Source organism: Scyliorhinus canicula, chromosome 15 (genome assembly GCF_902713615.1).
Source record: "Scyliorhinus canicula chromosome 15, sScyCan1.1, whole genome shotgun sequence".
In the NCBI taxonomy this organism is placed as follows: domain Eukaryota; kingdom Metazoa; phylum Chordata; class Chondrichthyes; order Carcharhiniformes; family Scyliorhinidae; genus Scyliorhinus; species Scyliorhinus canicula.
In genome coordinates, this window is record NC_052160.1 from 143,355,536 (window position 1) to 143,383,128 (window position 27,593).

Genomic DNA, 27,593 nt, shown 5'->3' on the forward strand with positions numbered 1-27,593 from the left:
TTCCCTCCCCTGTCCTTGAGTGGGCCAACCCTTTCCCTGAATACCCTCTTGATGTGACCATCAATTCACAGGACACGTGGTTGGAAGTGAACAGTGGTTTTAATAGTCTTACAACTGAGCCTGCCTGCGATGAGATGAACTGGCAGCAGGCTCACAACTGCAGATCTTTATACTTCTAGTTAGTGGGAGGAGCCATGGGCGGAACAATGGGCGGAGCCAAGGGTGGAGCCCAGTGCAAACTCCTCATCTCCCCCTATGGGCAGAGCCGCGCAACTGCTCGTATACCGAGCTTACAGAGACACAACACTCAATTACTAGGATTGTGATTTACCACATTCACCCCCTGTATAAAAACTCAAGTCCAGCGGGGGTGATTGTTTACAAATTGAGTCGGTCCGGCGACCGAGTCGTCCTCTGCGATCTACGAAGCGCTGGGGTTGTAGCCTCTTCTGGTGGCTGGGTGGTGGCGGTCGGCTCAGGGGGTGATTTGGTCCGAGCTTCGTACCCGACTGGTTCAACTGGTGGCGGGGAGCGCCGGAAACCCATAGGTGCGGGGGCGCGGAGCACAGGCAGTGAACCTGCAGGCGTGGGGGTGCCGGGCACGGGGGGTTGGGTGGGGTGTAGTGTGAGGGGCACTTTGGTGGTAGTGGTGTCAGAGTTGGATCCTGCAGATGCCAGGTCCCGGAGGGAAACAGTGTCCTGACAGCCGTCAGGGTATTCAATGAACGCGTATTGGGGGTTTGAGTGGAGTAGGAGCACTCTCTCTACGAGTGGGTCAGTTTTGTGGGTCCGGACGTGCTTCCGAAGGAGAACCAGGCCTGGTGTCTTCAACCATGCTGGGAGCGAAACCCCCGTGGGAGTGCCCCTGGAGAAAACAAATAGCCGTTCGTGAGGGGTCTGGTTGGTGGCCGTACATAGGAGGGACCTAATAGCATGGAGCGCGTCGGGGAGGACCTCCTGCCAATGGGAGGTCAGGAGCTTCCTGGACCGGAGGGTCAGTAGGACAGTCTTCTAGACCGTTGCGTCCCACCTCTCCACCTTCCCATTCCCCCTGGGGCTGTAGCTGGTAGTCCTGCTCGAGGCAATGCCCTTGTCGAGCAGGTACTGACACAGCTCGTCGCTCATGAAGGATGAACCCCTGTCGCTGTGTACATAGCTGGGGAAACCAAACAGGGTGAAGATGCTGTGCAGGGCCCTAATGACTGTGTGAGAGGTCATATCGGGGCACGGGAAAGCAAAGGGGAAGCGGGAGAACTCGTCTATGACATTCAGGAAGTACACATTCCGATTGGTCGAGGGGAGTGGCCCTTTGAAATCGATGCTCAGGCGTTCAAAGGGCCGGGAGGCCTTTACCAGGTGGGCCCTGTCTGGTCTATAGAAGTGTGGTTTGCACTCTGCACATAGAACATAGAACATAGAACATAGAACGATACAGCGCAGTACAGGCCCTTCAGCCCTCGATGTTGCACCGACATGGAAAAAAAACTAAAGGCCATCTAACCTACACTATGCCCTTATCATCCATATGCTTATCCAATAAACTTTTAAATGCCCTCAATGTTGGCGAGTTCACTACTGTTGCAGGTAGGGCATTCCACGGCCTCACCACTCTTTGCGTAAAAAACCCACCTTTGACCTCTGTCCTATATCTATTACCCCTCAATTTAAGGCTATGTCCCCTCGTGCTAGCCACCTCCATCCGTGGGAGAAGGCTCTCGCTGTCCACCCTATCTAACCCACTGATCATTTTGTATGCCTCTATTAAGTCAGCTCTTAACCTTCTTCTCTCTAACGAAAACAACCTCAAGTCCATCAGCCTTTCCTCATAAGATTTTCCCTCCATACCAGGCAACATCCTGGTAAATCTCCTCTGCACCCGTTCCAAAGCTTCCACGTCCTTCCTATAATGAGGCGACCAGAACTGTACGCAATACTCCAAATGCGGCCGTACTAGAGTTTTGTACAACTGCAACATGACCTCATGGCTCCGGAACTCAATCCCTCTACCAATAAAGGCCAACACACCATAGGCCTTCTTCGCAACCCTATCAACCTGGGTGGCAACTTTCAGGGATCTATGTACATGGACATCGAGATCCCTCTGCTCATCCACACTACCAAGAATTTTACCATTAGCCAAATATTCCGCATTCCTGTTATTCTTTCCAAAGTGAATCACCTCACACTTCTCCACATTAAACTCCATTTGCCACCTCTCAGCCCAGCTCTGCAGCTTATCTATGTCCCTCTGTAACCTGCAACATCCTTCCGCACTGTCTACAACTCCACCGACTTTAGTGTCGTCTGCAAATTTACTCACCCAGCCTTCTGAGCCCTCTAGGTCATTTATAAAAATGACAAACAGCAACGGCCCCAGAACAGATCCTTGTGGTACGCCACTCGTAACTGAACTCCATTCTGAACATTTCCCATCAACTACCACTCTCTGTCTTCTTTCAACTAGCCAATTTCTGATCCACATCTCTAAATCACCCTCAATCCCCAGCCTCCGTATTTTCTGCAATAGCCGACCGTGGGTAACCTTATCAAACGCTTTACTGAAATCCATATACACCACATCAACTGCTCTACCCTCGTCTACCTGTTCAGCCACCTTCTCAAAGAACTCGATAAGGTTTGTGAGGCATGACCTACCCTTCACAAAACCATGATGACTATCCCTAATCATATTATTCCTATCTAGATGATTATAAATCGTATCTTTTATAATCCTCTCCAAGACTTTACCCACCACAGACGTTAGGCTCACCGGCCTATAGTTACCGGGGTTATCTCTACTCCCCTTCTTGAACAAAGGGACCACATTTGCTATCCTCCAGTCCTCTGGCACTATTCCTGTAGCCAATGATGACCTAAAAATCAAAGCCAAAGGCTCAGCAATCTCTTCCCTGGCTTCCCAGAGAATCCTAGGATAAATCCCATCAGGCCCCGGGGACTTATCTATTTTCACCTTGTCCAGAATTGCCAACACTTCTTCCCTACGCACCTCAATGCCATCTATTCTAATAGCCTGGGTCTCACCATTCTCCTCCACAATATTATCTTTTTCCTGAGTGAATACTGACGAAAAGTGTTCATTTAGTATCTCGCTTATCTCCTCAGCCTCCACACACAACTTCCCACCACTGTCCTTGACTGGCCCTACTCTTACCCTAGTCATTCTTTTATTCCTGACATACCTATAGAAAGCTTTTGGGTTTTCCTTGATCCTACCTGCCAAAGACTTCTCATGTCCCCTCCTTGCTCGTCTTAGCTCTCTCTTTAGATCCTTCCTCGCTTCCTTGTAACTATCAAGCGCCCCAACTGAAACTTCACGCCTCATCTTCACGTAGGCCTCCTTCTTCCTCTTAACAAGAGATTCCATTTCTTTGGTAAACCACGGTTCCCTCGCTCGACCCCTTCCTCCCTGCCTGACTGGTACGTACTTATCAAGAACATGCAATAGCTGTTCCTTGAACAAGCTCCACATATCCAGTGTGCTCAACCCTTGCAGCCTACTTCACCAACCTACACATCCTAAGTCATGTCTAATGGCATCATAATTGCCCTTCCCCCAGCTATAACTCTTGCCCTGCGGGGTATACTTATCCCTTTCCATCACTAACGCACAGATCAGGCAATCCCTGGTGATGGCTTTTACCTCCTCGGTGGAGAAAGGCAGATTTCGGGCTTTGATGTAGTGGGCAAGCCGGGTGACCCCCGGGAGGCAGAGGTCGTTGTGGATAGCTTTCAGGCGGTTATCTTGCGCGCTGGCGCAAGTGCCGCGGGACAGGGCATTTGGGGGCTCGTTGAGCTTCCCCGGTCGGTACATGATATCATACTTGTAGGTGGAGAGTTCGATCCTCCACCGTAGGATCTTATCGTTTTTAATTTTGCCCCTTTGTGAGTTGTCAAACATAAAGGCAACCGATCTTTGGTCGGTGATGAGGGTGAACCTCCTACCTGCGAGGTAGTGCCTCCAGTGACGTATAGCTTCCACGGTGGTTTGTGCTTCCTTTTCGACCGAGGAGTGTCGAAGTTCCGAAGCGGAGAGGGTTCGGGATAAAAAGACGACTGGTCTCCCAGCCTGATTTAGTGTGGCTGCTAGAGCTACCTCTGAGGCATCGCTCTCTACCTGGAAAGGGACTGATTCATCCACCGCCCGCATGGCCGCTTTGCGATGTCCTCCTTGATGCAGGTGAAGGCCTGGCGAGCCTCATCTGATAGAGAAAAGAGTGTGGTTTTAAATAGTGGGCAGGCTTTGTCCGCATACTGAGGGACCTACTGGGCATAATATGATAAAAACCCCAGGCACTTTTTGAGGGCCCTGGGACAATGAGGGAGAGGGAGTTGTAAGAGGGGGCGCATACGGTCCGGGTCAGGGCCCAGGACTCCGTTTTCCACGGCATAGCCGAGGATGGCTAGCCTGATCGTGTGGAAAATGCATTTCTCCATGTTATACGTGAGGATGAGTTTCTGGGCAGTCTGGAGAAATTGATGGAGGTTAGCGTCGTGGTCCTGCTGGTCATGGCCGCAGATGATGACGTTGTCCAAGTACAGAACTGTGGCCCGCAGCCCGTACTGGTCCACCATTCAGTCCATTGCTCGTTGGAACACCGAGACCCCATTCGTGATGCCAAAGGGAACCCGGAGGAAGTGGAAGAGGCGGCCGTCGGCCTCGAACGCCGTGTACTGGCGGTCCTCCGGGCGGATTGGGAGCTGGTGGTATGCAGACTTCAGATCCACCGTGGAGAAGATTTTATAATGGCCAATTTGATTCACCATGTCTGCAATCCTGAGGAGGAGGTACGCATTGAGGAGCGTGAACCAATTAATGGTGTGGCTACAGTCCACTACCATTTGGAATTTTTCCCCGGTCTTGACGACCACCACCTGAGCTATCCAGGGGCTATTACTGGCCTCTATGATCCCCTCACGGAGAAGCCTATGGACCTCGGTTCTGATAAACACCCTGTCCTGCAGGCTGTATCGCCTGCTGCGAGTGGCTACGGGTTTGCAGTCCAGGGTGAGTTTGGAAAAGAGGGAGTCGATTTGTAGCATAGCGAGGCTGCAGATAGTGAGTGGGGGCAAGGGCCCGCCGAAGCTGAGTGTGAGGCTTTTGAGGTTGCACTGGAAGTTGAGTCCCAGTAAGAGTGGGGCGCAGAGTTCGGGGAGTACGTATAGCTGGACGTTCGAGTAGCTAGTGCCCTGGATCGTTAGGGTCGCGGTGGTGCGCCCTTAGAGGTGAACGGAGTGTGAGCCCGAAGCGAGGGAGATAATTTGCCGTGTAGGGAAAATAGGGAGCGAACAGCATCTTACCAGATCTGGGTGTGCGAAGCTCTCGGTGCTCCCGGAGTCAAAGAGGCACGGCATCCTGTACCCGTTGATTTAAATGGTCATCATTGAGTTGCGGAGGTGTTTCTGATACAACTGGTCCAACGTGACCGCGCTGAGTTACGGGTAGTCGGCGGCTCGACCAGCTGTGCTGGAGTGGCCCCGTGATGACTGTCCGCTGAGTTCGTTGTCTTCGAGATGGGTTTCAGAGTTTGAGGAGGATGGATCCCAAGGTGGCTGCCCCCGTGACTCGCACGTGGCGGGCGGCGAGGAAGATGGCGCCCAAGATGGCGGCCCCATGAGTCGCACGGGGCGGGTGGGGGTGGAGTCGGAGTACAGGCCGCAGCATTTCGGGGCCTGCGGGCCACTGAGTTTTGGAAACGAGTGCTCTGGGCTGCGGGAGAGTTTGGAGATGGGGAATTCTTTGCCAGGCAGACCCGGGCATAGTGTCCTTTGCGACCGCAGCTGCTGCAGGTCGCGTTGCGGGCCGCGCAGTACTGCCGTGGGTGCTGGGGCTGTCCGCAAAAATGGCACACTGGGGCTGCGTAGTGGGTGGGTGGCCGCGCGGCGCAGGCCTGGGGCAGTCGCTGGTCGGGGTCCCAGGGTGGGGTCGCTTGGTCCACGGGGAACGAGGTGATGCTGCGGAATGAGACCTCCATGGTAGTAGCCAATTCTACAGTGTCCTCCAAGTTCTGGGCCCCTTTTTCAAGCATCCGCTGGTGAACATAGTTTGACCTGAGCCCTGCCACGTACACATCTCTGACAGCGAGCTCCATATGCTGTTCGGCTGATACAGCTTGGTAATTACAGTCCCGAGCTAAAGCTTTTAAATCACGCAGGAATTCATCCGACGACTCTGCGGGGCGCTGGTGGCGGATCGTAAAAATGTGGCATGCGTAGACCTTGTTGATGGGCCACACGTACATTCGATCTAGCATGGCTAGGGCCCCCGTATACGAGGTAATACTGTTAAGTTGAGTAGAGATACGGTGGCTCACACTTGCGTGCAGTAGACTGAGTTTCTGCTCATCTGTAGTTTCTGATGTGCTTTATTCAGCCAGGTAGGCCTTGAAACATCTGAGCCAGTGTTGAAAGATTTCTTTCGCCTCTGCAGCCTGCGGGTCGAGTTCTAGTCGATCAGGTTTGAGGGCTGATTCCATCGTCATTTTCTTCAAGTTTCCTAAGACTATTAAATTGATGTGACCATCAATTCACAGGACACGTGGTTGGAAGTGAACCGTGGTTTTAATAGTCTTACAACTGAGCCTGCCTGCGACGCGATGAACTATCAGCAGTCTCACAACTCTAGATATTTATACTTCCAGTTAGAGGGAGGAGCCATGGGCGGATCCATGGGCGGAGCCAAGGGTGGAATCCAGTACAAACTCCTCATCTCCCCCTATGGGCAGAGCCGTGCAACTGCTCGTATACCAAGCTTATAGAGACACAACACATACAATATAACACAGTGTGGATTACTAGGATTGTGATTCACCCCACGTCCTGCTTTTTATATATGTGTAAAAAGCCTTGGGACTTTCCCTAATCCACGGATGCACAGTGCTTAGCACCAGGGCTTCACAGCGCCAGGGTCACGGTCTGTGTGGAGTCTGCACATTCTCTCTGTGCTGCGTGGGTTTCCTCTTCCTCTGTGTACCCGAACAGGCGCCGGAATGTGGCGACTACGGGCTTTTCACAGTAACTTCATTGTTAATTGTGAACCTACTTGTGGCAATAAAGATTATTATATTCTTTTCATCCTGTTTGCCAATGACTTTTTGTCACCCCTTTTCACTGATGAATGCACAATGTTCAGCACCATTTGCGACTCCTCATACACTGAAACAGTCCACGTGCAAATGCAGCAAGACCTGGATAATATCGAGGCTTGGGATGACAAGTAACAAATAAGATTCACACCACATAAGTGTCAGACAAGCATCTTCAATAAGATGCCCCTTAACATTCAATGATGTGGAGATAGCAGCGATGGACTGGGGTGAGCACAGTAAGAAGTCTCACAACACCTGGTTAAAGTCCAACAGGTTTATTTAAAATCACAAGCTTTCAGATGAAGGAGCAGCGCTCCGAAAGCTTGTAATTTCAAATAAACCTGTTGGACTTTACCATGGTTTTCACATTCAATGGCATTACCATCACTGAATACCCCACTATCAACATCCGAGATGACAATGGATCAGAAAGTGAACTGGGCTAGCGAGAGAAATACTGTGGCTACAAGAGCAGGTCAGAGGCTAGGAATCTAGCACCATCCAAAACCATGACCATCACCATCCAGAAGGACAAGGGCAGCAGATACCTGGGAACGCCACTGCTGGGAAGTTCCTCTCCAATCCTGACTTGGAAATCACCATTCCTTCACTGTCACCGGGTCAAAATTCTGTAACTCTCTCCCTCGCCATCCTGTGGGTGCACCAACACCACACGGACTGCAGTGGTTCAAGAAGGCAGCTCACCACGACCTTCTCAACTGCACTTAGAGATGGCAGCAAATGCTGGCCTAGCCAGCGAAGCCCACATCCTGTAAAAATAAATAAATAAATTGTTTACATCCAGATTGACTGGATTTCAACAAACTGTTAACGCCCTGGGTTTGATTCATCTGAAAATGAAATCATCATCAAAGATATAGAAGATTAAACAGAATAGAAATTAATTTACGACATTGATGTCAGAATATCCTTTACACCGAGAATAATCAAATTAAAATATTAAGTTAATTTAGTTTGTAATGGATCCTTTGAGACCAAAACTCTGCAGACATTTGATAATTGTTTGTCAAATGTGATATGAACTGAAAATGTGTATTTATTTTTATTTTAGTGAGTTTGGTCTTCTCACAGTACGTATCATTGGGTAAGTTTTTGTACTTTTCTATTTTATATAAATTGGTCAGTTTCATTGTTCCTGGGAAAGGTGTCGGGTGGAATTAAAAAAATAATATAAATTTAGAGTAGCCAATTATTATTTTCCAATTAAAGGGCAATTTAGCATGGCCAATCCACCTACCCTGCATATATTTGGGTTGTGGGGGCGAAACCCACGCAGACACGGGGAGAATGTGCAAACTCCACACGGACAGTGGTCCAGGGCTGGGATTCGAACCCGGATCCTCAGCGCCGTAGGCAGCAATGCTAACCACTGTGCCATCGTGCTGCCCCTGAGTGGAATTTAATAGCCCCATCTGGCAGCAGGTTTGGAGGTGGGACAGAGTTTAATCAGGTGGAGGGTGTGGGGTAGGGACCCTGTTTCCTTCACGCCTCTGCCCCATTGAGTCCAGGATTGGTCAGGATTATGAATGGAATCCCCATCCTTTTAAAAAATAATTTACAGCACCCAATTCATTTTTTCCAATTAAGGGGCAATTTAGCGTGGCCGATCCACCTACCCTGCACATCTTTGGCTTTTGGGGGCGAAACCCACGCAGACACGGGGAGAATGTGCAAACTCCACACGGACAGAGACCCAGGGCCAGGATCAAACCCGGGTCCTCGGTGCTGCGAGGCAGCAATGCTAATCACTGTGCCACCGTGCTGCGCAATAAGTGGCCAATTACTGCCCGTTGAAGGGACATATTCCACCATGATTAAATGTGTGCAGTGGGAGAGACGATTGAGTGATACGGTGAGAAGGTTTGAAGATCAGGTTGACTAATGTAAAGGTGAGAGGTTTATACAGCCCAGAGACCTTTCCACTTCCGAAACGTGATTGTTTTCCTCACCATCAGTTCCTGGGATTTCCACCTCCCATCCTGCAAGATGTTCACAGCTTCTCCTGTTTCTATCGGTTATTCAGGTTCCTCTAAACATGGTTTGGGTTAAATATCTGCCTCCAGTGTAAATTAAACCGTGCAAATTAATATAAATTGCTCAAATTTGTGAGGGACGTGAATCCAAATTGCGCACAGCTCTCCGGCAGGACACTGGAGACAAATAAATTACTTTGAAGAAAAATGCAAACGTTTCCCTTGGAACCAAAGTCAAAGTTCCCTCAGAACCTCAGCAAATGTTTATTCCCGTCATGCCCAAGGATTCTGGAAAGTCCGTCACGTATTTCTTTTTAAAATTTTGTCACCTTATTGTCTTTAATATTTCAAATAACTACAATCTGTTCTTCATCACTTTAGTCCCGTCCTACGTACTGCTCTGTCACTACATAAAAACATTTAAAAGAATGTTACCAAGCATTGACTTCATCCCAGAAAAGATTGACCCTTCCCTCTGCACCCACTTGGTTTATACGAATTTCAAAGATTCTCCCAATCTGACTGAGTGGAATGATGATGATATGTACAAGAGATTTAATGATCTGAAAAAGAAGTAAGTGATATCATTTTCTCTGAATTGTATTAGTTAGAAATTTCAAATCCATTTTACGATGTACAGTTATTTTTGTTTTTGCACACTAACTTGCTAAAAGAATTCTGTAACCAGGTCCAAAATCTACTGCTCCTGACTGCAGTACGGAAGCCTAGATGGTGGGGAACCTAATTTGGTGGGAAGCAAAATAATCAATTTCCTGACTGATGCACTATCAATGACCACAGAAACGAGGTTGTAGTCCGAATTGAAGGCTTTAATCGACAAGATGTTTCCCCAGCAGCTCAAGTACAGAAAAGGCAGCTGCAGGGGAAACATGGGTTCTTATACCCCGCCTCAATGGGCGGAGCTACCTTACATTCTGACCAATGGGTTACAAACCATTGGGCCAATGAGCAGCGAGCCTTTTCCACCAATGGTGGCTCAGCACTCCAAGGTACCGTAGTACCTCTAGTCATACTACCGCATTCACCCCCCCTGTTGAAAAAATTAACCGGGGGGCGCACTGCTTGATCGTCCAGCCATAACTGGCGGTCTGTGCGGGTGGAATAGCATAACTGGTAGTATGACTAGTGATAGGGTACTGCACTCCTCTCGTACGGCGGCTTCCCACTGGCCCGTAACTATTTACAGAGACATCTACGGTTCTAGAATTCTGGCAATAGGTTGTGTACATGTCACATTCAAAAGAGTCCATCAATAGTTCATAGTGACTCGATCAGGCGATCGGGAGCCTTGGTCGTCCTTTGCGATTGACGGAGCATCGGCGGAGACGTCGATGGAGGTGCAGACGTCGGTGACTCCAGGAGTGTGGATCCGGTCCCTGTGGCGGTTTCAACACCCCTAGATGGCGCTGGTGAGGATGGTCGGACCGGGGAGGGGGCGTCTAATCCTCTAGGTGGCGCAGGTGAGGGGGTTGCCGGACGAGGGAGGGGAGCATCTGTAGAGTGCAGTTGTGGGTGGGGGTGGTCCGGGCCTAGCCTGCGAGAAAAACGGTTGTCCAGGGAAGGGGGCTATGGTGAGAGGTGCCGGTGGGGGGGAGGGTGGGGCTGGTGGCGAGGGCGATGGAGGGGATCCGGCGGGCGCCAGGTCCCGTAAAGAGACCGTGTCTTGTTGGCCGTCGTGGTACTCCACGGATGTGTATTGCGGGTTAGCGTGGAGCAGTTGGACCCTCTCGACCAACGGGTCCGATTTGCGTGCCCGCACGTGTTTCCGGAGCAGGATGGGCCCGGGGACTGCCAGCCAGGTCGGGAGCGGGGTCCCTGAGGAAGATTTCCTGGGGAAGACAAGGAGACATTCATGAGGTGTTTGGTTAGTTACAGTGCAGAGCAGCGTCCGGATGGAGTGGAGGGTATCTGGGAGGACCTCCTGCCAGCGGGAGACTGGGAGATTTCTGGGCCGCGGGGCCAGTAGGACGGTCTTCCGTTCTCCCTCTCAACCTGTCCGTTACCCCAGGGTTATAACTGGTCGACCTGCTTGAGGCAATGCCCTTGCTAAGCAGGAATTGACGCAGTACGTCGCTCATGAAGGAGGACCCCCTATCACTGTGTATGTAGGTGGGGAATCCGAACAGGGACAAAATGCTGTGGAGGGCTTTGATGATGGTGGTTGTGGCAGGGGATGGTGAACGGGAAGCGGGAGTACTCGTCAGTTGAGGAAGTATGTGTTGGGTTGGTGTCGGGGAGGGGACATTTGAAGTCCATGCTGAGGAGTTCAAAGGGACGGGAAGCCTTTATCAGATGCGCTTTCTCCGGGCGGTAGAAGTGCGGCTTGCACTCCGCGCAGATGTGGCAGTTTCTAGTGACTGTCCTGACCTCCTCGATGGAGTAGGGCAGGTTACGGGTCTTCACGAAATGGAAGAAATGAGTGACCCCCGGGTGGCAGAGGTCCTTGTGCAGGGCTCGGAGGCGGTCCACTTGTGCGTTGGCACATGTGCCGCGGGATAGGGCATCAGGAGGCTCGTTTAGCTTCCCAGGACGATACAGGATCTTGTAGTTGTAGGTGGATAGTTTGATCCTCCACCGCAAGATCTTATCATTCTTTATCTTGCCCCGCTGTGCATTGTCAAACATGAAAGCTACCGACCGTTGGTCAGTGAGGAGGGTAAACCTCCTGCCGGCCAGGTAATGCCTCCAATGTCGCACAGCTTCTACTATGGCCTGTGCTTCCTTCTCGACCGAGGAGTGGCGGATTTCGGAAGCATGGAGGGTGCGCGAGAAGAAGGCCACGGGTCTGCCCGCTTGGTTGAGGGTGGCTGCCAGAGCAACATCAGACGCGTTGCTCTCGACTTGGAAGGGGAGGGACACGTCGATGACGCGCATTGTGGCCTTTGCGATATCCACTTTGATGCGGCTGAAGGCCTGGCGGGCCTCCGTCGACAGGGGCAAAGTGGTAGTTTGCCTGAGAGGACGGGCTTTGTCGGCGTAATTGGGGACCCACTGAGCGTAACAGGAGAAAAACCTGAGGCAGCGCTTCAGGGCCTTGGAGCAGTGAGGGAGGGAGAACTCCATAAGGGGGCGCATGCATTCCAGGTCGGGGCCTATAACTCCATTGCACACTACATAGCCGAGGATAGCTAGGCGGTCGATGCTAAACATGCATTTGTCCTTATTGTAGGTCAGGTTCAGGAGTTTTGCGGTCTGGAGGAATTTGCGGAGAGTGGTGTCGTGGTCCTGCTGGTCATGGCCGCAGATGGTGACATTATCGAGATACGGGAGTGTTGCCCGTAAACCGTATCGGTCAACCATTCGGTCCATCTCTCGCTGGAAGACCGAGACCCCGTTTGTGACACCGAAGGGAAACCCTTAAGAAGTGGTTGAGTCGCCCATCTGCCTCGAACACAGTGTACTTGCGATCGCTCGCGCGGATGGGGAGCTGGTGGTAGGCAGACATTAAGTCTACCGTGGAGAAGACCTTCTACTGCCCGATCCTGTTGACCAGCACGGATATACGGGGAAGAAGGTACGCATCTAGTTGCATAAACCTGTTGATGGTCTGACTGTAGTCTATGACCATCCTATTCTTGTTCCCGGTCTTCACCACCAAAACTTGTGCTCGCCAGGGGCTGTTACTAGCCGCAATGACCCCTTCCCTCAGAAGCCGCTGGACCTCGGACCTGATGAAGGTCCGGTCCTGGGCACTGTATCGTCTGCTCCTGGTGGCGACGGGTTTGCAATCCGGGGTGAGGTTTGCAAACAGGGAGGGGGGATCGACCTTGAGGGACACGAGGCTGCTGACAGTGAGGGGGGGGGGGGGGGGGGGGGGGGTATAGGGCCGCCAAATTTAAACGTCAGACTCTGAAGATTACATTGAAAGTCTAACCCCAGGAGTGTGGCCGTGCAGAGGTGGGGAGGACGTAGAACCTGTAATATTTGAACTCCCTCCCCTGGACAGTGAGGTTCGCTACACAATACCCCTTTATCTCAACCGAATGGGAGCCAGAGGCCAGGGAGATCTTTTGGTTGACGGGATGGACAGGAAGAGAACAGTGTCTTACCCTGTCGGGATGTATAAAACTCTCCCTGCTCCCAGAGTCGAGCAGGCAGGATGTCTCGTGCCCGTTGATCAGTACTTTCATCGTCGCAGTGGACAGTGCGGGGTCGAGACTGGTCCAAAGTTACCGATGCCAATCATAGCAAAGGTTCAGAGCCATCATCGGGCAGTGTGTGGTCACCCGCGCTGGGGTCTTTGGAGGCGGCCCACTGGTCGCACGTGGCGTCGGCAGAGCAAGGTGGCAGTGCCCGGAGGCCTCATATGGCGCTGGAGGAGGAAGACGGTGCATTTCATGGACCGCATGGGGCACATGGAGAGAGTCAGAGCAACGACCCGCATTCGCTGCCTGGGACCGCAGCGACCGCCCTGGCTTGGCAGACCGCCATGAAATGGCCCTTCTTGTCGCACCCCTTACACGTTGCTGATCGGGCTGGGCAACGCTGTCGGGGGTGTTTTGCCTGTCCACAAGAATAGCAACGGGGCCCAGCGGGGTTTCCAGGGCGTCTCGCAGAGCAGGCCTGAGGTGGTCCAGAGTCTGTGGGGGAAGAATTCCACGCTGTCCAGGGAGCCACCGTGCGGTCGGGGGCGTAGGCACGGGCATTTCGGGAGGCAACGTCCAGTGAGTTTGCAAGAGCCCGTGCCTCCGTGAGGCTCAAAGTTTCTTTTTCTAGAAGTCTCTGGTGGATTAGTGGGGTCTGCATACCCGCAACATAAGCGTCTCGGATCAACAGCTGTTTCTTCGTTGGCCGAAACTTGCGGGCAGCCGCAGTTCCTCCCCAGTACGAGGAGCGCACAATAAAATTCATCTAAAGACTCACCAGTGGTCTGCCGCCTCGTTGCCAGTAGATGCCAAGCATAGACTTGGTTTACTGGACGGGTATAATGTCCTTTGAGTAGTTCCATTGCAGAATCGTAGTCAGTCGCATCCTCGATGAGTGTGTAGACGTCCGGGCCCACTCTCAAGTGCAAGACCTGTAGTTTCTGCTCCCTCGTAGGTGTGCTTTCTGCTGTGCCGAGGTAGCCGTTAAAACATGCTAACCAGTGCTTCAAGGTTGTTGCTGCGTTAGCCGCGTGGGGGCTAACCTGTAGATACTCCGGCTTGATGCGGAGCTCCATTCTTTAAAATCTTGTCGATTAAATTGATGCACTATCAACGACCACAGAAACGAGGATGTCATCCGAATTGAAGGCTTTAATCGACAAGGTGTTTCCCCAGCAGCTCAAGTACAGAAAAGGCAGCTGCAGGGGTAACACGGGTTCTTATACCCCGCCTCAATGGGCGGAGCTACCTTACATTCTGACCAATGGGTTACAAATCATTGGGCCAATGAGCAGCGAGCCTTCTCCACCAATGGTGGCTCAGCACTCTCAGGTACCGTAGTACCTCTAGTCATACTACCACACTGACGGCAGAATGAACTTTTGCAGATAGGGTTTGGAGTTTATAAAGGCGAGCGAGCTTCCCATCGTTGTCGGAAATCTCTATTTCATGCATTTCCATGACACGCATGCTCATTGACAGGTCAGCTTGCCACCATTTGCTGCCCCTCCAAATTATTTTCTCTGCCATTAAAAAATTAGAACGTTTATATTTCTGATGACCCATAACTGTCATCCATATGTCGAGTTTGACTTCTTCCTGGACTTTAATGTGAGCAGCTAGGAGACAAAGCAGTGCAAAGTCTAGACAGGGGGCAGAGACCAGAGGAGAAGCGTAGAGAGGAGACTAGACAGGACAGGGAGTGTGAGAAAGAGTTAATGTTCCTCAGTACTGAAGTATGAATTGAGTTTTGAATGTTGAATAGACAGCACCAGTGTGGTGAATGTAACTTAGTAATTCACACTGTATTTACCGATACCATTGTAAGCACAGTAGTGTTATCCGAACACTAGGGGGAGTAGCTCTGGGAATGCTCATGAGTTTATACAGGACTTCACCCTTGGCTTCGCCCACGACTCCTCCCCTGGACTGCTGTATAAATACCCTTGTCCAGAGCCAGCCTGCAGTTCATCGAGAGTTCAACGGGTAACAGGCTGGCTCTGTAGTAAGTAGATTAAAACCACTGTTCATATCTTAAAGCACGTGTCTAGTGAATTGATGGTTCCATCAATTTAATCTACATAAGAACAGTCAGGATCGATCATGGAGTCAGCCCTCAAGCCTGGACGCCTGGAACTCGACCCACAGGATGCAGAGGCAAAAGAAATCTTCTCCCACTGGCTGCGGTGCTTTAAGGCCTACCTGGCAGAAGCGAGCACAGCCTAAACAACAGAGGAACAGAAGTTAAGTCTACTGCACGCGAGGGTGGGCCACAGAATCTCTACGCAACTAAACTCAGCCGGTTCATATACTGCAGCGCTAGCGATACTCGATAAGATGTATGTAAGGCCCATTAACGAAGTTTATGCACGCCATGTGTTCACGACTCGCTGCCAGCGGCCTACCGAATCACTCGCCGAATTTTTAAGAGAGCTCAATAATCTATCAAATGACTGTAACTATCAAGCGGTTACCGCGGCTGAACATAGAGAACTTGCTGTACACGATGTTTTTGTAGCGGGCATCAGGTCTAATTATGTGCACTAACGACTGCTGGAAAAGGGGGCCCAAGACTTAGAAACAACTGCGGAAATTGCTACCACGATGGAGGTCTTCTTGCGCAGCCTCACCTCGTTCCCCGCCGACCCCACGACCCAATCATGGGCCCCCGACCAGCGACTCCCCCAGGCCTGTGCTACGCGGCTGCCCAGCCACCATGCTGCCCCAGCCAGCCACTATGCTGCTCCAGCCTGCCATTTTTGCGGCCAGAATCAGCACCCGCGGCAGCACTGCCCGGCCCGCAACGCGACCTGCAGCAGCTGCGGGCGGAAAGGTCACTCCGCGAGAGTGTGCCTCGCAAAAAGGGCCCCAGCTTCCAACTCCCCAGCGGCACAAAGTAATCGCTCCCCACACCCGCAGGCCCGCGGGGCCCGAAACGCTGCGGCCTATGCCCCGACCCCGCCCCCTCCTGCCACGTGCGATCCATGGGGTCTGCCATCTTGGCAAACCTCCACCACGCGACCGGCCACGTGCGACTCCTGGGGGGGGCGCCATCTTGGACGCCATCCTCCTCGCTGCCCGCCACGTGCGATCCACGGGCCCGACCTGCATCTCCACGCACAGACAACTCATCGGAAGAGTACGACCTCCCCAGGTGCTCGTCACGCGGCCCGCAACTCAGCGCAGTCACCCTGGACCAATCACGCCCGAAGCATCTGCGAACTTCGATGGCAGAGGTCCAAATCAACGGGTACAACACGCCATGCCTTTTCGACTCCGGGAGCACTGAGAGCTTCATACACCCAGACCTGGTAAGACCCTGTTCACTCCCCATTTTCCCCGTGCAGCAAACTATCTCGCTCACTTCAGGCTTCCATTCTGTCCAGATCAAGGGGCGCACCGCCGCGACACTCACAATCCGAGGCGCTAGCTACTCAAAATTTCAGCGTTTTGCCCGACCTCTGCTCGCCATTCTTATTAGGCCTAGATTTTCAGTGTAACCGTAAGAGCCTCACCCTCAGTTTCAGCGGGCCCCTGCCCCCACTCACTATCTGCAGCCTCGCTACGCTGCGAATCTCCCTCCCTCCTCTCTTCGCCAATCTCACAAAGGACTGTAAACCCGTAGCCACTCGTAGCAGGCGATACAGCCTGCAGGATAGGGTATTTATCAGATCAGAGGTCCGAAGGCTTCTCAGTGAGGGGATTATAGAAGCCAGCAATAGTCCCTGGAGAGCTCAGGTGATAGTCGGGGAAAGTTTCCGCATGGTTGTCGACTAAAGTCAGACCATAAATAGATTTATGCTCCTCGACGCGTATCCCCTCCCCAGGATTGCAGACATGGTAAATCAGATCGCCCAGTATCGGCTCTTTCCCACGGTGGATCTGAAGTCTGCATACCACCAGCTCCCAATCCGCCCGGAGGACCGCCACTACACGGCATTCGAGGCCGATGGCCGCCTCTTCCATTTCCTCCGGGTCCCCTTCGGCGTCACTAATGGGATCTCGGTGTTCCAACGAGCAATGGATGGAATGGTGGACCAGTACGGTCTGGACCACGTTTCTGTACTTGGACAATGTCATCATCTGCGGCTATGACCAGCAGGACCACGACGCCAACCTCCACCGTTTTCTCCAGATGGCACAGAAATTAAACCTCACTTATAACAAGGAGAAATGCATTTTCCGCACAACCAGACCAGCCATCCTCGGCTATGTCGTGGAAAACGGAGTCCTGGGCCCAGACCCGGACCGTATGAACTCTTAGAACTCCCCTCCCCCATTGCCCCAAGGCCCTCAAACGGTGCTTGGGCCTCTTCTCCTACTACGCCCAGTGGGTCCCTCAATATGCGGACAAAGCCCGCCCACTCTTTAAGGCCACACGATTCCCCCTGTCAGCTGAGGCACGCCAGGCCTTCAACTGCATCAAGGAGGACATCGCCAAAGCGGCCAAGCGGGCGGTGGATGAATCCACTCCATTCCAGGTTGAGAGGGACGCCTCAGAGGTAGCTCTAGCAGCCACACTAAATCAGGCAGGGAGACCAGTCGCATTTTTCTCTCTCTCCGCTTCAGAACTCCGACACTCCTCAGTCGAGAAAGAAGCACAAGCCATTGTGGAGGCTATTCGTTACTGGAGGCACTACCTCGCAGGTAGGAGGTTCACCCTCATCACCGACCAAAGATCGGTTGCCTTTATGTTTGATAACTCGCAAAGGGGCAAAATAATAAATGATAAAATTCTGAGGTGGAGGATCGAACTCTCCACCTATAGCTACAATATTAAGTATCGACCCGGGAAACTACAGGAGCCTCCGGATGCCCTATCCTGCGGGACATGCGCCAGCGCGCAGATTGACCGACTGAAAGTCACCCACAACGACCTCTGCCACCCGGGGGTCACCCGGCTCGCCCACTACATCAGAGCCCGAAGGAGGTAAAAGCGGTCACCAGGGACTGCCCGATCTGTGCGGAGTGCAAACCGCACTTCTATAGACCAGACAGGGCCCGCCTGGTCAAGGCTTCTTGGTCCTTTGAACGCCTCGCGATTGATTTCAAAGGGCCACTCCCCTCAACTAACAAGAACGTTTACTTTCTAAACATCGTAGATGAGTTCTCCCGCCTCCCCTTTGCTATCCCGTGCCCCGACATGATCTCCCACACAGTCATTAGGGCCCTGCACAGCATCTTCACCCTGTTTGGTTTCCCCAGCTACGTGCACAGCGACGGCGGTTCGTCCTTCATGAGCAACGAGCTGCGTCAGTACCTGCTCGACAAGGGCATTGCCTCGAGCAGGACTACCAGCTACAACCCCAGGGGGAACGGGCAGGTGGAGAGGGAGAACGCGGCGGTCTGGAAGACTGTCCTACTGACCCTCCGGTCTAGAAAGCTCCAAGTCTCCCAGTGGCAGGAAGTCCTCCCAGATGTGTTCCACGCTATTAGGTCCCTTTTGTGCACAGCGACCAATCAGACCCTTCACGAGAGGCTCTTCATTTTTTCCAGGGGCACTACCACGAAGGTCTCACTTCCGGCATGGCTGAGGACACCGGGCCCCGTACTCCTGAGGAAACACGTCAGGGCGCACAAAACCGACCCCCTTGTTGAGAAGGTGCGCCTGCTCCACTCCAACTCCCAGTACGCCTTCGTTGAGTTTCCTGACGGCCGTCAGGACACAGTATCCCTCCGGGATCTGGTACCCGCTGGATCCAGCGGCCCCTCTACCCCCACAGAAGGACCCCTCACCCTACACCCCATGCTGCCGCCCCCTCGCGCTCCCGAGCCCACGAGCTCGCTCCACCAGTTCCGTGCACCCGCGCCGGCCAGCCCCCAGCGCCCCCAGTCCCCGGTCAAACAGGTACAGTATGAAGTTCGGACACAACCCTCCCTGGAGTCCGCCATCGTACCCCAGCACACAACTTCATCCTGCACTTTAAAGTGAGTAGCGAGGAGACAAAGCAGTGCAAAGTCTAGACAGGGGGCAGAGACCAGAGGCGAAGCGTGGAGAGGAGACTAGACAGGGCAGGGAGTGTGAGAAAGAGTTAATGTTCCTGAGTACTGAAGTATGAATTGGAGTTTCGAATGTTGAATAGACGGCATCAGTATATAAAGTGAATACAGGTGGCATTGTTTGGATGTGGAGAAGTGATACTGAACCAAAAGAAATTTGGAGTGGAAGAAATCAAGACTTGCTTCCGTGTTCTTGTCATAGATTTACCATTGGAGCTTAACAATAGTAAGAGAGGATGGTTTCTCCCTGTCAGAAAAAAGAATGCAAACTAAGGTGTTTTCAGACGATCGACTATCTTCTCAATTCTAAACTGAAGAGTGATTTAGAGCAACTTGAAAAAGAATGGCTGAATCCAAGGGTAGGATGCTAGGGTATCACCGTTGTTTTCAAGAGCATCAACCTGAGGATTAATGGAGGAATGAAGTTGCCATGGAGATTACATGTGGGAGAGAGTCGGGGTGTGTGTGAGAGAGAGAGAGAGAGTCGGGGTGTGTGAGAGAGAGAGAGAGAGTCGGGGTGTGTGCGAGAGAGCGAGAGAAAGAGTCAGGGTGTGTACGAGAGGGAGGGAGAGAGAGAGAGAGAGAGTCGGGATGTGAGAGAGAGAGAGAGAGTCAGGGTGTGTACGAGAGGGAGGGAGAGAGAGAGAGAGAGAGAGTCGGGATGTGAGAGAGAGAGAGAGAGTCGGGGTGTGCGAGAGAGAGAGAGAGTCAGGGGTGTGAGAGAGAGAGACAGAGAGAGAGTCGGGGTGTGTGCGAGAGAGAGAGAGAGAGAGTCGGGGTGTGTGCGAGAGAGAGAGAGAGTCAGGGTGTGAGAGAGAGAGAGAGAGAGAGAGAGAGAGTCAGGGTGTGAGAGAGAGAGAGTCAGGGTGTGTGAGAGAGAGAGAGAGAGAGAGTCGGGGTGTGTGAGAGAGAGAGAGAGAGAGTCAGGGTGTGAGAGAGAGAGAGAGAGAGAGAGTCAGGGTGTGAGAGAGAGAGAGAGAGAGTCAGGGTGTGTACGAGAGGGATAGAGAGAGAGAGAGAGAGTCGTGGTGTGAGGGTACGAGAGAGAGAGAGAGAGAGAGTCAAGGTGTGTACGACAGGGAGAGAGAGAGAGAGAGTCAGGGTGTGAGAGAGAGAGTCGAGGTGTCCGAGAGTGAGAGAGAGAGAGAGAAAGAGTAGGGTGTGTACGAGAGGGAGAGAGAGAGAGAGAGAGAGTCGGGATGTGAGAGAGAGAGAGAGAGTCGGGGTGTGTGCGAGAGAGAGAGTCGGGATGTGAGAGAGAGTCGGGGTGTCCGAGAGGGAGAGAGAGAGAGAGAGAGAGTCAGGGTGTGTACGAGAGGGAGAGAGGGAGAGAGTCAGGGGGTGTGCGAGAGAGAGAGAGAGAGACGGGGTGTGTGTGAGAGAGAGAGAGAGAGAGAGAGTCATGGGGTGTGAGAGAGAGAGAGAGAGAGAGTCAGGGTGTGTACGAGAGGGAGAGAGAGAGAGAGAGTTGGGGGTGTGTGTGCGAGAGAGAGAGAGAGAGAGAGAGAGACGGGGTGTGTGAGAGAGAAAGAGAGAGAGACGGGGTGTGTACGAGAGAGAGAGACGGGGTGTGTGCGAGAGAGAGAGAGAGAGAGAGAGAGAGTCAGGGTGTGTGAGAGAGAGAGAGTCAGGGTGTGAGAGAGAGAGAGAGAGAGTCAGGGTGTGTGAGAGAGAGAGAGGCGGGGTGTGTACGAGAGGGAGAGAGAGAGAGAGAGAGAGAGAGTTGAGGTGTGTGAGAGGGAGAGAGAGAGAGTCGGGGTGTGTACGAGAAAGAGTCAGGGTGTGTGAGAGAGAGAGAGAGTCGGTGTGTGTGTGAGAGAGAGAGAGAGAGACAGGGTGTGTATGAGAGGGAGAGAGAGAGTCGGAGTGTGTGAGAGAGAGAGAGAGAGAGAGACAGGGTGTGTATGAGAGGGAGAGAGAGAGAGAGAGAGTCGGAGTGTGTGAGAGAGAGAGAGAGAGAGAGGAGGGGTGTGTGAGAGAGAGAGAGAGAGTCGGTGTGGAGGGAGAGAGAGAGAGAGAGAGAGAGTCGGAGTGTGTGTGAGAGAGAGAGAGAGAGAGACGGGGTGTGTGTGAGAGAGAGAGAGTCGGAGTGTGTGTGTGTGAGAGAGAGAGAGAGTCGGTGTGTGTGTGTGAGAGAGAGAGAGAGACGGGGTGTGTATGAGAGGGAGAGAGAGAGACAGAGAGACGGGGTGTGTATGAGAGGGAGAGAGAGAGTCGGAGTGTGAGAGAGAGAGAGAGAGAGTCGGTGTGTATGAGAGAGAGAGAGAGAGACGGTGTGTGTGAGAGAGAGAGAGAGTCGGAGTGTGTACGAGAGGGAGAGAGAGAGTCGGTGTGTATTAGAGAGAGAGAGAGAGTCGGAGTGTGTGTGAGAGAGAGAGAGAGAGACGGGTGTGTGTGAGAGAGAGAGTCGGTGTGTGTACGAGAGGAGAGAGAGAGAGAGAGAGTCGGTGTGTGTACGAGAGGGGAGAGAGAGAGAGAGAGAGAGTCGGTGTGTGTACGAGAGGGAGAGAGAGAAACGGTGTGTGTGAGAGAGAGAGAGAGAGTCGGTGTGTGTTTGAGAGAGAGACGGTGTGTGTGAGAGAGAGAGAGAGAGAGAGTCGGTGTGTGTGAGAGAGAGAGAGAGAGAGTCGGTGTGTGTGTGTGAGAGAGAGAGAGAGAGAGAGTCGGTGTGTGTACGAGAGGGAGAGAGAGAGACGGTGTGTGTGAGAGAGGGAGAGAGAGAGTCGGAGTGTGTACGAGAGGGAGAGAGAGAGTCGGAGTGTGTACGAGAGGGAGAGAGAGTCGGAGTGTGTACGAGAGGGAGAGAGAGAGACGGAGTGTGTACGAGAGGGAGAGAGGGAGACAGAGTGTGTACGAGAGAGAGAGAGAGAGTCGGAGTGTGTGTGAGAGGGAGAGAGAGAGCCGGAGTGTGTACGAGAGGGAGAGAGGGAGTCGGTGTGTGTGTGAGAGGGAGAGAGAGAGACGGAGTGTGTACGAGAGGGAGAGAGGGAGTCGGTGTGTGTGTGAGAGGGAGAGAGAGAGTCGGAGTGTGTACGAGAGGGAGAGAGAGAGAGTCGGTGTGTATGAGAGGGAGAGAGAGAGTCGGTGTGTGTGAGAGAGAGAGAGTCGGTGTGTGTACGAGAGGGAGAGAGGGAGACGATGAGTGAGAGAGAGAGAGGGAGTCGGAGTGTGTACGAGAGGGAGAGAGAGAGTCGGTGTGTGTGAGATGTGGCCGGTCCAGGAGGCTTCCAGCTTCCCGGATGGCTTCATCTGCAGAAAGTGAACCCAACTGGAGCTCCTCACAGACCGCATGGTTCGGTTGGAGCAGCAGTTGGATGCACTTTGGAGCATGCAGGTGGCGGAAAGCGTCATAGATAGCAGTTATATAAATGTGGTCACACCCAAGGTGCAGGCAGAGAAATGGGTGACCACCAGAAGGGGCAGGCAGTCAGTGCAGGAATCCCCTGTGGTTGTCCCTCTCTCGAACAGGTATACCCCTTTGGATACTGTCGGGGGGATAGCCTATCAGGGAAAAACAGCAGCAGCCAGAGCAGTGGCACCACGGCTGGCTCTGATGTTCAGCAGGGAGGGTCAAAGCGCAGAAGAGCAATACTCTATAGCCAAGGGCACAGATATGCGCTTCTGTGGATGTGAAAGAGACTCCAGGATGGTATGTTGTCTCCTTGGTGCCAGGGTCCAGGATGTCTCAGAACAGGTAGCGGGCATCCTGAACGGAGAGGGCAAACAGGCAGAGGTTGTCGTACATATTGGTACTAACGACATAGGCAGGAAGGGGCATGAAGTCCTGCAGCAGGAGTTCAGGAAGCTAGGCAGAAAGTTAAAAGACAGGACCTCAAGGGTTGTAATCTCGGGATTACACCCTGTGCCACGTGCTAGTGAGGCAAGAAATAGGAAGATAGAGCAGCTAAACACGTGGCTAAACAGCTGGTGTAGGAGGGAGGGTTTCCATTATCTGGACCACTGGGAGCTCTTCCGGGGCAGGTGTGACCTGTATAAGAAGGACGGGTTGCATCTAAACTGGAGAGGCACAAATATCCTGGCCGCAAGGTTTGCTAGTGCCATACGAGAGGGTTTAAACTAGTATGGCAGGGAGGTGGGTACCGGAGCAATAGGTCAGAAGGTGAAAAAATTGAGGGAGAACTGGGAAATAGGTCCACTATGGCTCTGAGGAAGAGCAGACAGGGAGATGTTGCTGCAAATAGCAGGACTGGGGGACTTAAGTGCATATGTTTTAATGCAAGAAGTATTACGGGTAAGGCAGATGAACTTGGAGCTTGGATTAGTACTTGGAACTATGATGTTGTTGCCATTACAGAGACCTGGTTGAGGGAAGGACAGGATTGACAGCTAAGCATTCCAGGATTGAGATGTTTCAGGTGGGAAAGAGGGGGGTGTAAAAGGGGTGGCGGAGTTGCGCTACTGGTTAGGGAGAATATCACAGCTGTACTGTGGGAGGACACCTCAGAGGGCAGCGAGGCTATATGGGTAGAGATCAGGAACAAGAACGGTGCGGTCACAATGTTGGGGGTTTACTACAGGCCTCCCAAAAGCCAGCAGCAGATAGAGGAACAGATAGGTAGACAGATTTTGGAAAGGAGTAAAAGCAACAGGGTTGTTGTGTTGGGAGACTTTAACTTCCCAAATATTGATTGGGACTCACTTAGTGCTAGGGGCTTAGACGGGGCAGAGTTTGTAAGGAGCATCCAGCAGGGCTTCTTAAAACAATATGTAGATAGACCAACGAGGGAAGGGTCTGTACTGGACCTGGTGTTGACCTTAAATGAACCCGGCCAGGTGGTAGAAGTTTCAGTAGGGGAGCATTTCGGGAACAGTGACCACAATTCAGTAAGTTTTAAAGTGCTGATGGACAAGTACAAGAATGGTCCTGAGGTGAATGTGCTAAATTGGGGGAAGGCTAATTATAACAATATTAGGCAGGAACTGAAGAACATAGATTGGGGGCACATGTTTGAGGGTAAATCAACATCTGACATGTGGGAGGCTTTCAAATGTCAGCTGAAAGGAATTCAGGACCGGCATGTTACTGTGAGGAAGAAGGATAAATACGGCAAATTTCGGGTATCTTGGATAACGAGAGATATTGTAGGCCTCGTGAAAAAGGAAAAGGAGGCATTTGTCAGGGCTAGAAGGCTGGGAACAGACAAAGCCTGTGTGGAATATAAGGAAAGTAGGAAGGAACTTAAGCAAGAGTCAGGGGGTCTAGAAGGGGTCACGAAAAGTCATTGGCAAATAGGGTTAAGGAAAATCTCAAGGCTTCTTACAGTACATAAAAAGCAAGAAGGTAGCCAGGGAAAGGGTTGGCCCACTGAAGGATAGTCAAGGGAATCTATGTATGGAGCCAGAGGAAATGGGCGATGTACTAAATGAATACTTTGCATCAGTATTTACCAAAGAGAAGGAATTGGAAGATGTTGAGAGTGGAGAAGGGTGTGTAGATAGCCTGGGTCACATTGAGATCCAAAAAGACGAGGTGTTGGGCGACTTGAAAAATATTAAGGTAGATAAGTCCCCAGGGCTTGATGGGATCTACCCCAGAATACTGAAGGAGGCAAGAGAGGAAATTGTTGAGGCCTTGACAAATCTTTTGATCCTCGCTGTCTTCAGGTGATGTCCGGGAGGACTGGAGTGTACCCAATGTTGTTCCTTTGTTTAAGAAGGGTAGTAAGGATAATCCAGAAAACTGCAGGCCAGCGAGCCTTCCGTCAGTGGTAGGGAAATTGCCAGAGAGAATTCTTCGAGGCAGGGTCTACTCCCATTTGGAAGCAAGTAAACGTATTAGCGAGAGGCAGCACAGTTTTGTGAAGGGGAGGTCGTGTCTCTTTAACTTGATAGAGCTTTTCAAGAAGGTCACAAAGATGCTTGATGCAGGTAGGGCAGTGGATGTTGTCTATATCGACTTCAGTAAGACAAGGTCCCTCACGGCAGACTGGTACAAAAGGTGAAGTCACACGGGGTCAGAGGTAAGCTGACAAGATCGATACAGAACTGGCTAGGTCATAGAAGGCAGAGAGTAGCAATGGAAGGGTGCTTTTCTGATTGGAGGGCTGTGACTAGTAGTGTTCCACAGGGTTAAGTGCTGGGAGCTTTGCTGTTTGTAGTATATATAAATGATTTGGCCGAAAATGTAACTGGCCTGATTGGTAAGTTTGCAGATGACACAAAGGTTGGTGGAATTGCGGATAGCGATGTGGACTGTCAGAGGATGCAACAGCATTTGGATTGTTTGGAAACTTGGGTGGAGAGACGGAAGGTAGAGTTTAATCTGGACAAATGTGGGGTAACACATTTTTGAAGGTCTAATGCAGGTAGGGAATATACAGTGAATGATAGAACTCTCAGGAGTATTGAAAGTCAGAGAGATCTCGGTGTACAGGGCCACAGGTCACTGAAAGGGGCAACACAGGTGGAGAAGGTAGTCAAGAAGGCATACGGCATGCTTGCCTTCATTGGCTGGGGCATTGAGTATAAAAATTGACAAGTCACGTTGCAGCTGTGTAGAACCTTAGTTAGGCCACACTTGGAGCATAGTGTTCAATTCTGATCGCCACACTACCAGAAGGATGTGGAGGCTTTAGAGAGGGTGCAGAAGAGATTTACCTGGATGTTGCCCGGAATGGAGAGCATTAGCTATGAGGAGAGGTTGAATAAACTCGGTTTGTTCTCACTGGAACATCGGAGGTTGAGGGGCGACCAGATAGAGGTCTACAAAATTATGAGGGGCACAGACAGAGTGGATAGTCAGAGATTTTTTCTCAGTGTAGAATGGTCAATTACTGGGGGGCATAGGTTTAAGGTGTGAGGGGCAAGGTTTAGAGGAGATGTACGAGGCAAGTTTTTTACACATAGCGTAGTGGGGCCTGGAACTCGCTGCCGGAGGAGGTGGTGGAAGCAGTGACGATAGTGACATTTAAGGGGCATCTTGACAAATACATAATGAACGGTCTCAGGCTGTTCACCATGTCGTAACTGCGCTTAATCGTCATCCCAATGCTGAGCACAACATTGTAAAGTTTTATGATATAAATGCACCAATCATTCATGAGGGATGGTGTAAATAAGTTGTGGGTTCATTTATTTAGATTGGGAACATGGGAACTTTTCAACACAGATAGAAAATTCTGCTCAAGAACAAAAGTGAAACAAAGACTGGATAACATAACAGACGGCTCCCTTCTCGTGATGTCATAGTGCTATTCCTTAAAAGTTTCTCACAACAGATAGTGCCACTTACCCTGCGGAGCAGAGCAGATCATTCGTCCATTTTAATCGTCCAGACACTGTTGGACAGCTCTCCTGTGGGCCCCACTGGAGCTAACCTCTGCTGCACCTTCCATCCTCCTGTGGTCAAACAGGAGGTCCTCCTGCTCCCAACCTTGGGAAACGGCACCTTCCACATTTCCTGGACAGCCTGGAGGGGAACGTGCAGGGAGGCGCTGCTGAACCGTGGGGCCATGCGTGGTCTGGGTCTGGGATATGCTGCTTGATGTTGAATTCTGCACAGCTGCCAGACAGATGTTCCTGGTGTGCACAAGGTGAATGTCCATCGTGGGGGTCTTTAAACATGGTGCCAGGGTCTTCAACCCCATGAGGGAACGGCAGGGGCGGTGACTTACTGCTCACTTAGCTGTCAGCTTCACTGTGTTTCCTGCACATACATTTGTAATGAGCTGAACAGCGAGGGATTGCTCAGGAACTGCCATCCCACTCACCCCACAGCAGCCCACAACCCAATGGAAATCATTCCAACATCCACTCCCAACACCAACCTATCAATGCAGAATGGAAGATATCGCCCCCACCCCAGGTATCATTGAGAGAATCGGTGTGTATCGTTTATATGCGTTGAGAAATGAAATGTTGCTGTTGTAGTCTCCAACCTTATTCACTGTTATACTGACGCTTGTGGTTTCTGTCATTTTTCTGATCAGAAATAAGAAGCTGAAAACACTTTTAGGATTTGGAGGTTGGAATACACGAACCAGCAGGTAAAATTTATAACTTCCCAAAATTATATAAGTCTCAAAGTTCAGTGAGCTAATTGTAAATATCAATGTCAGCATTTCTGTGATTATTTTGATGAAATTAAATTGGTCATTTTCAATAATGCAAAAGAAGGATGGCAGCAGATACTGAGTTTATACTGTTCTGTGCTGGTTTAAACTGGAATTGTAGACAGTCCAGCACCAATGACAGAGATGGGCTGGGACTCGCTTTGATTGATTTGGTAGTTGGCCAATGAATTGGCCCAAAGGGTTGTACTTTGCTCGGTAACAGGAGGTGATTGGATCTTTCCTCCTGAAATACTTCTCAGGGACTTGGAGGTTTTAGTTTTGATCTCGGCATCACAGAGGTAAAAGGTGTAGGTA

At 51.6% G+C, this 27,593-nt stretch overlaps 1 protein-coding gene across 1 annotated transcript in view; it reads left to right on the plus strand.

The window, feature by feature from the left end:
* The first annotated feature begins 7,520 nt into the window (after positions 1 to 7,520).
* The window catches only part of LOC119978189 (acidic mammalian chitinase-like), a 61,271-nt gene continuing 41,198 nt past the window's right edge, over positions 7,521 to 27,593 (plus strand). The window contains exons 1-4 of the mRNA XM_038819619.1: positions 7,521 to 7,581; positions 8,179 to 8,211; positions 9,482 to 9,674; positions 27,156 to 27,212. Coding sequence (XP_038675547.1) covers positions 7,521 to 7,581; positions 8,179 to 8,211; positions 9,482 to 9,674; positions 27,156 to 27,212 — 344 coding nt within the window. The remainder of the gene's footprint in view (positions 7,582 to 8,178; positions 8,212 to 9,481; positions 9,675 to 27,155; positions 27,213 to 27,593) is intronic.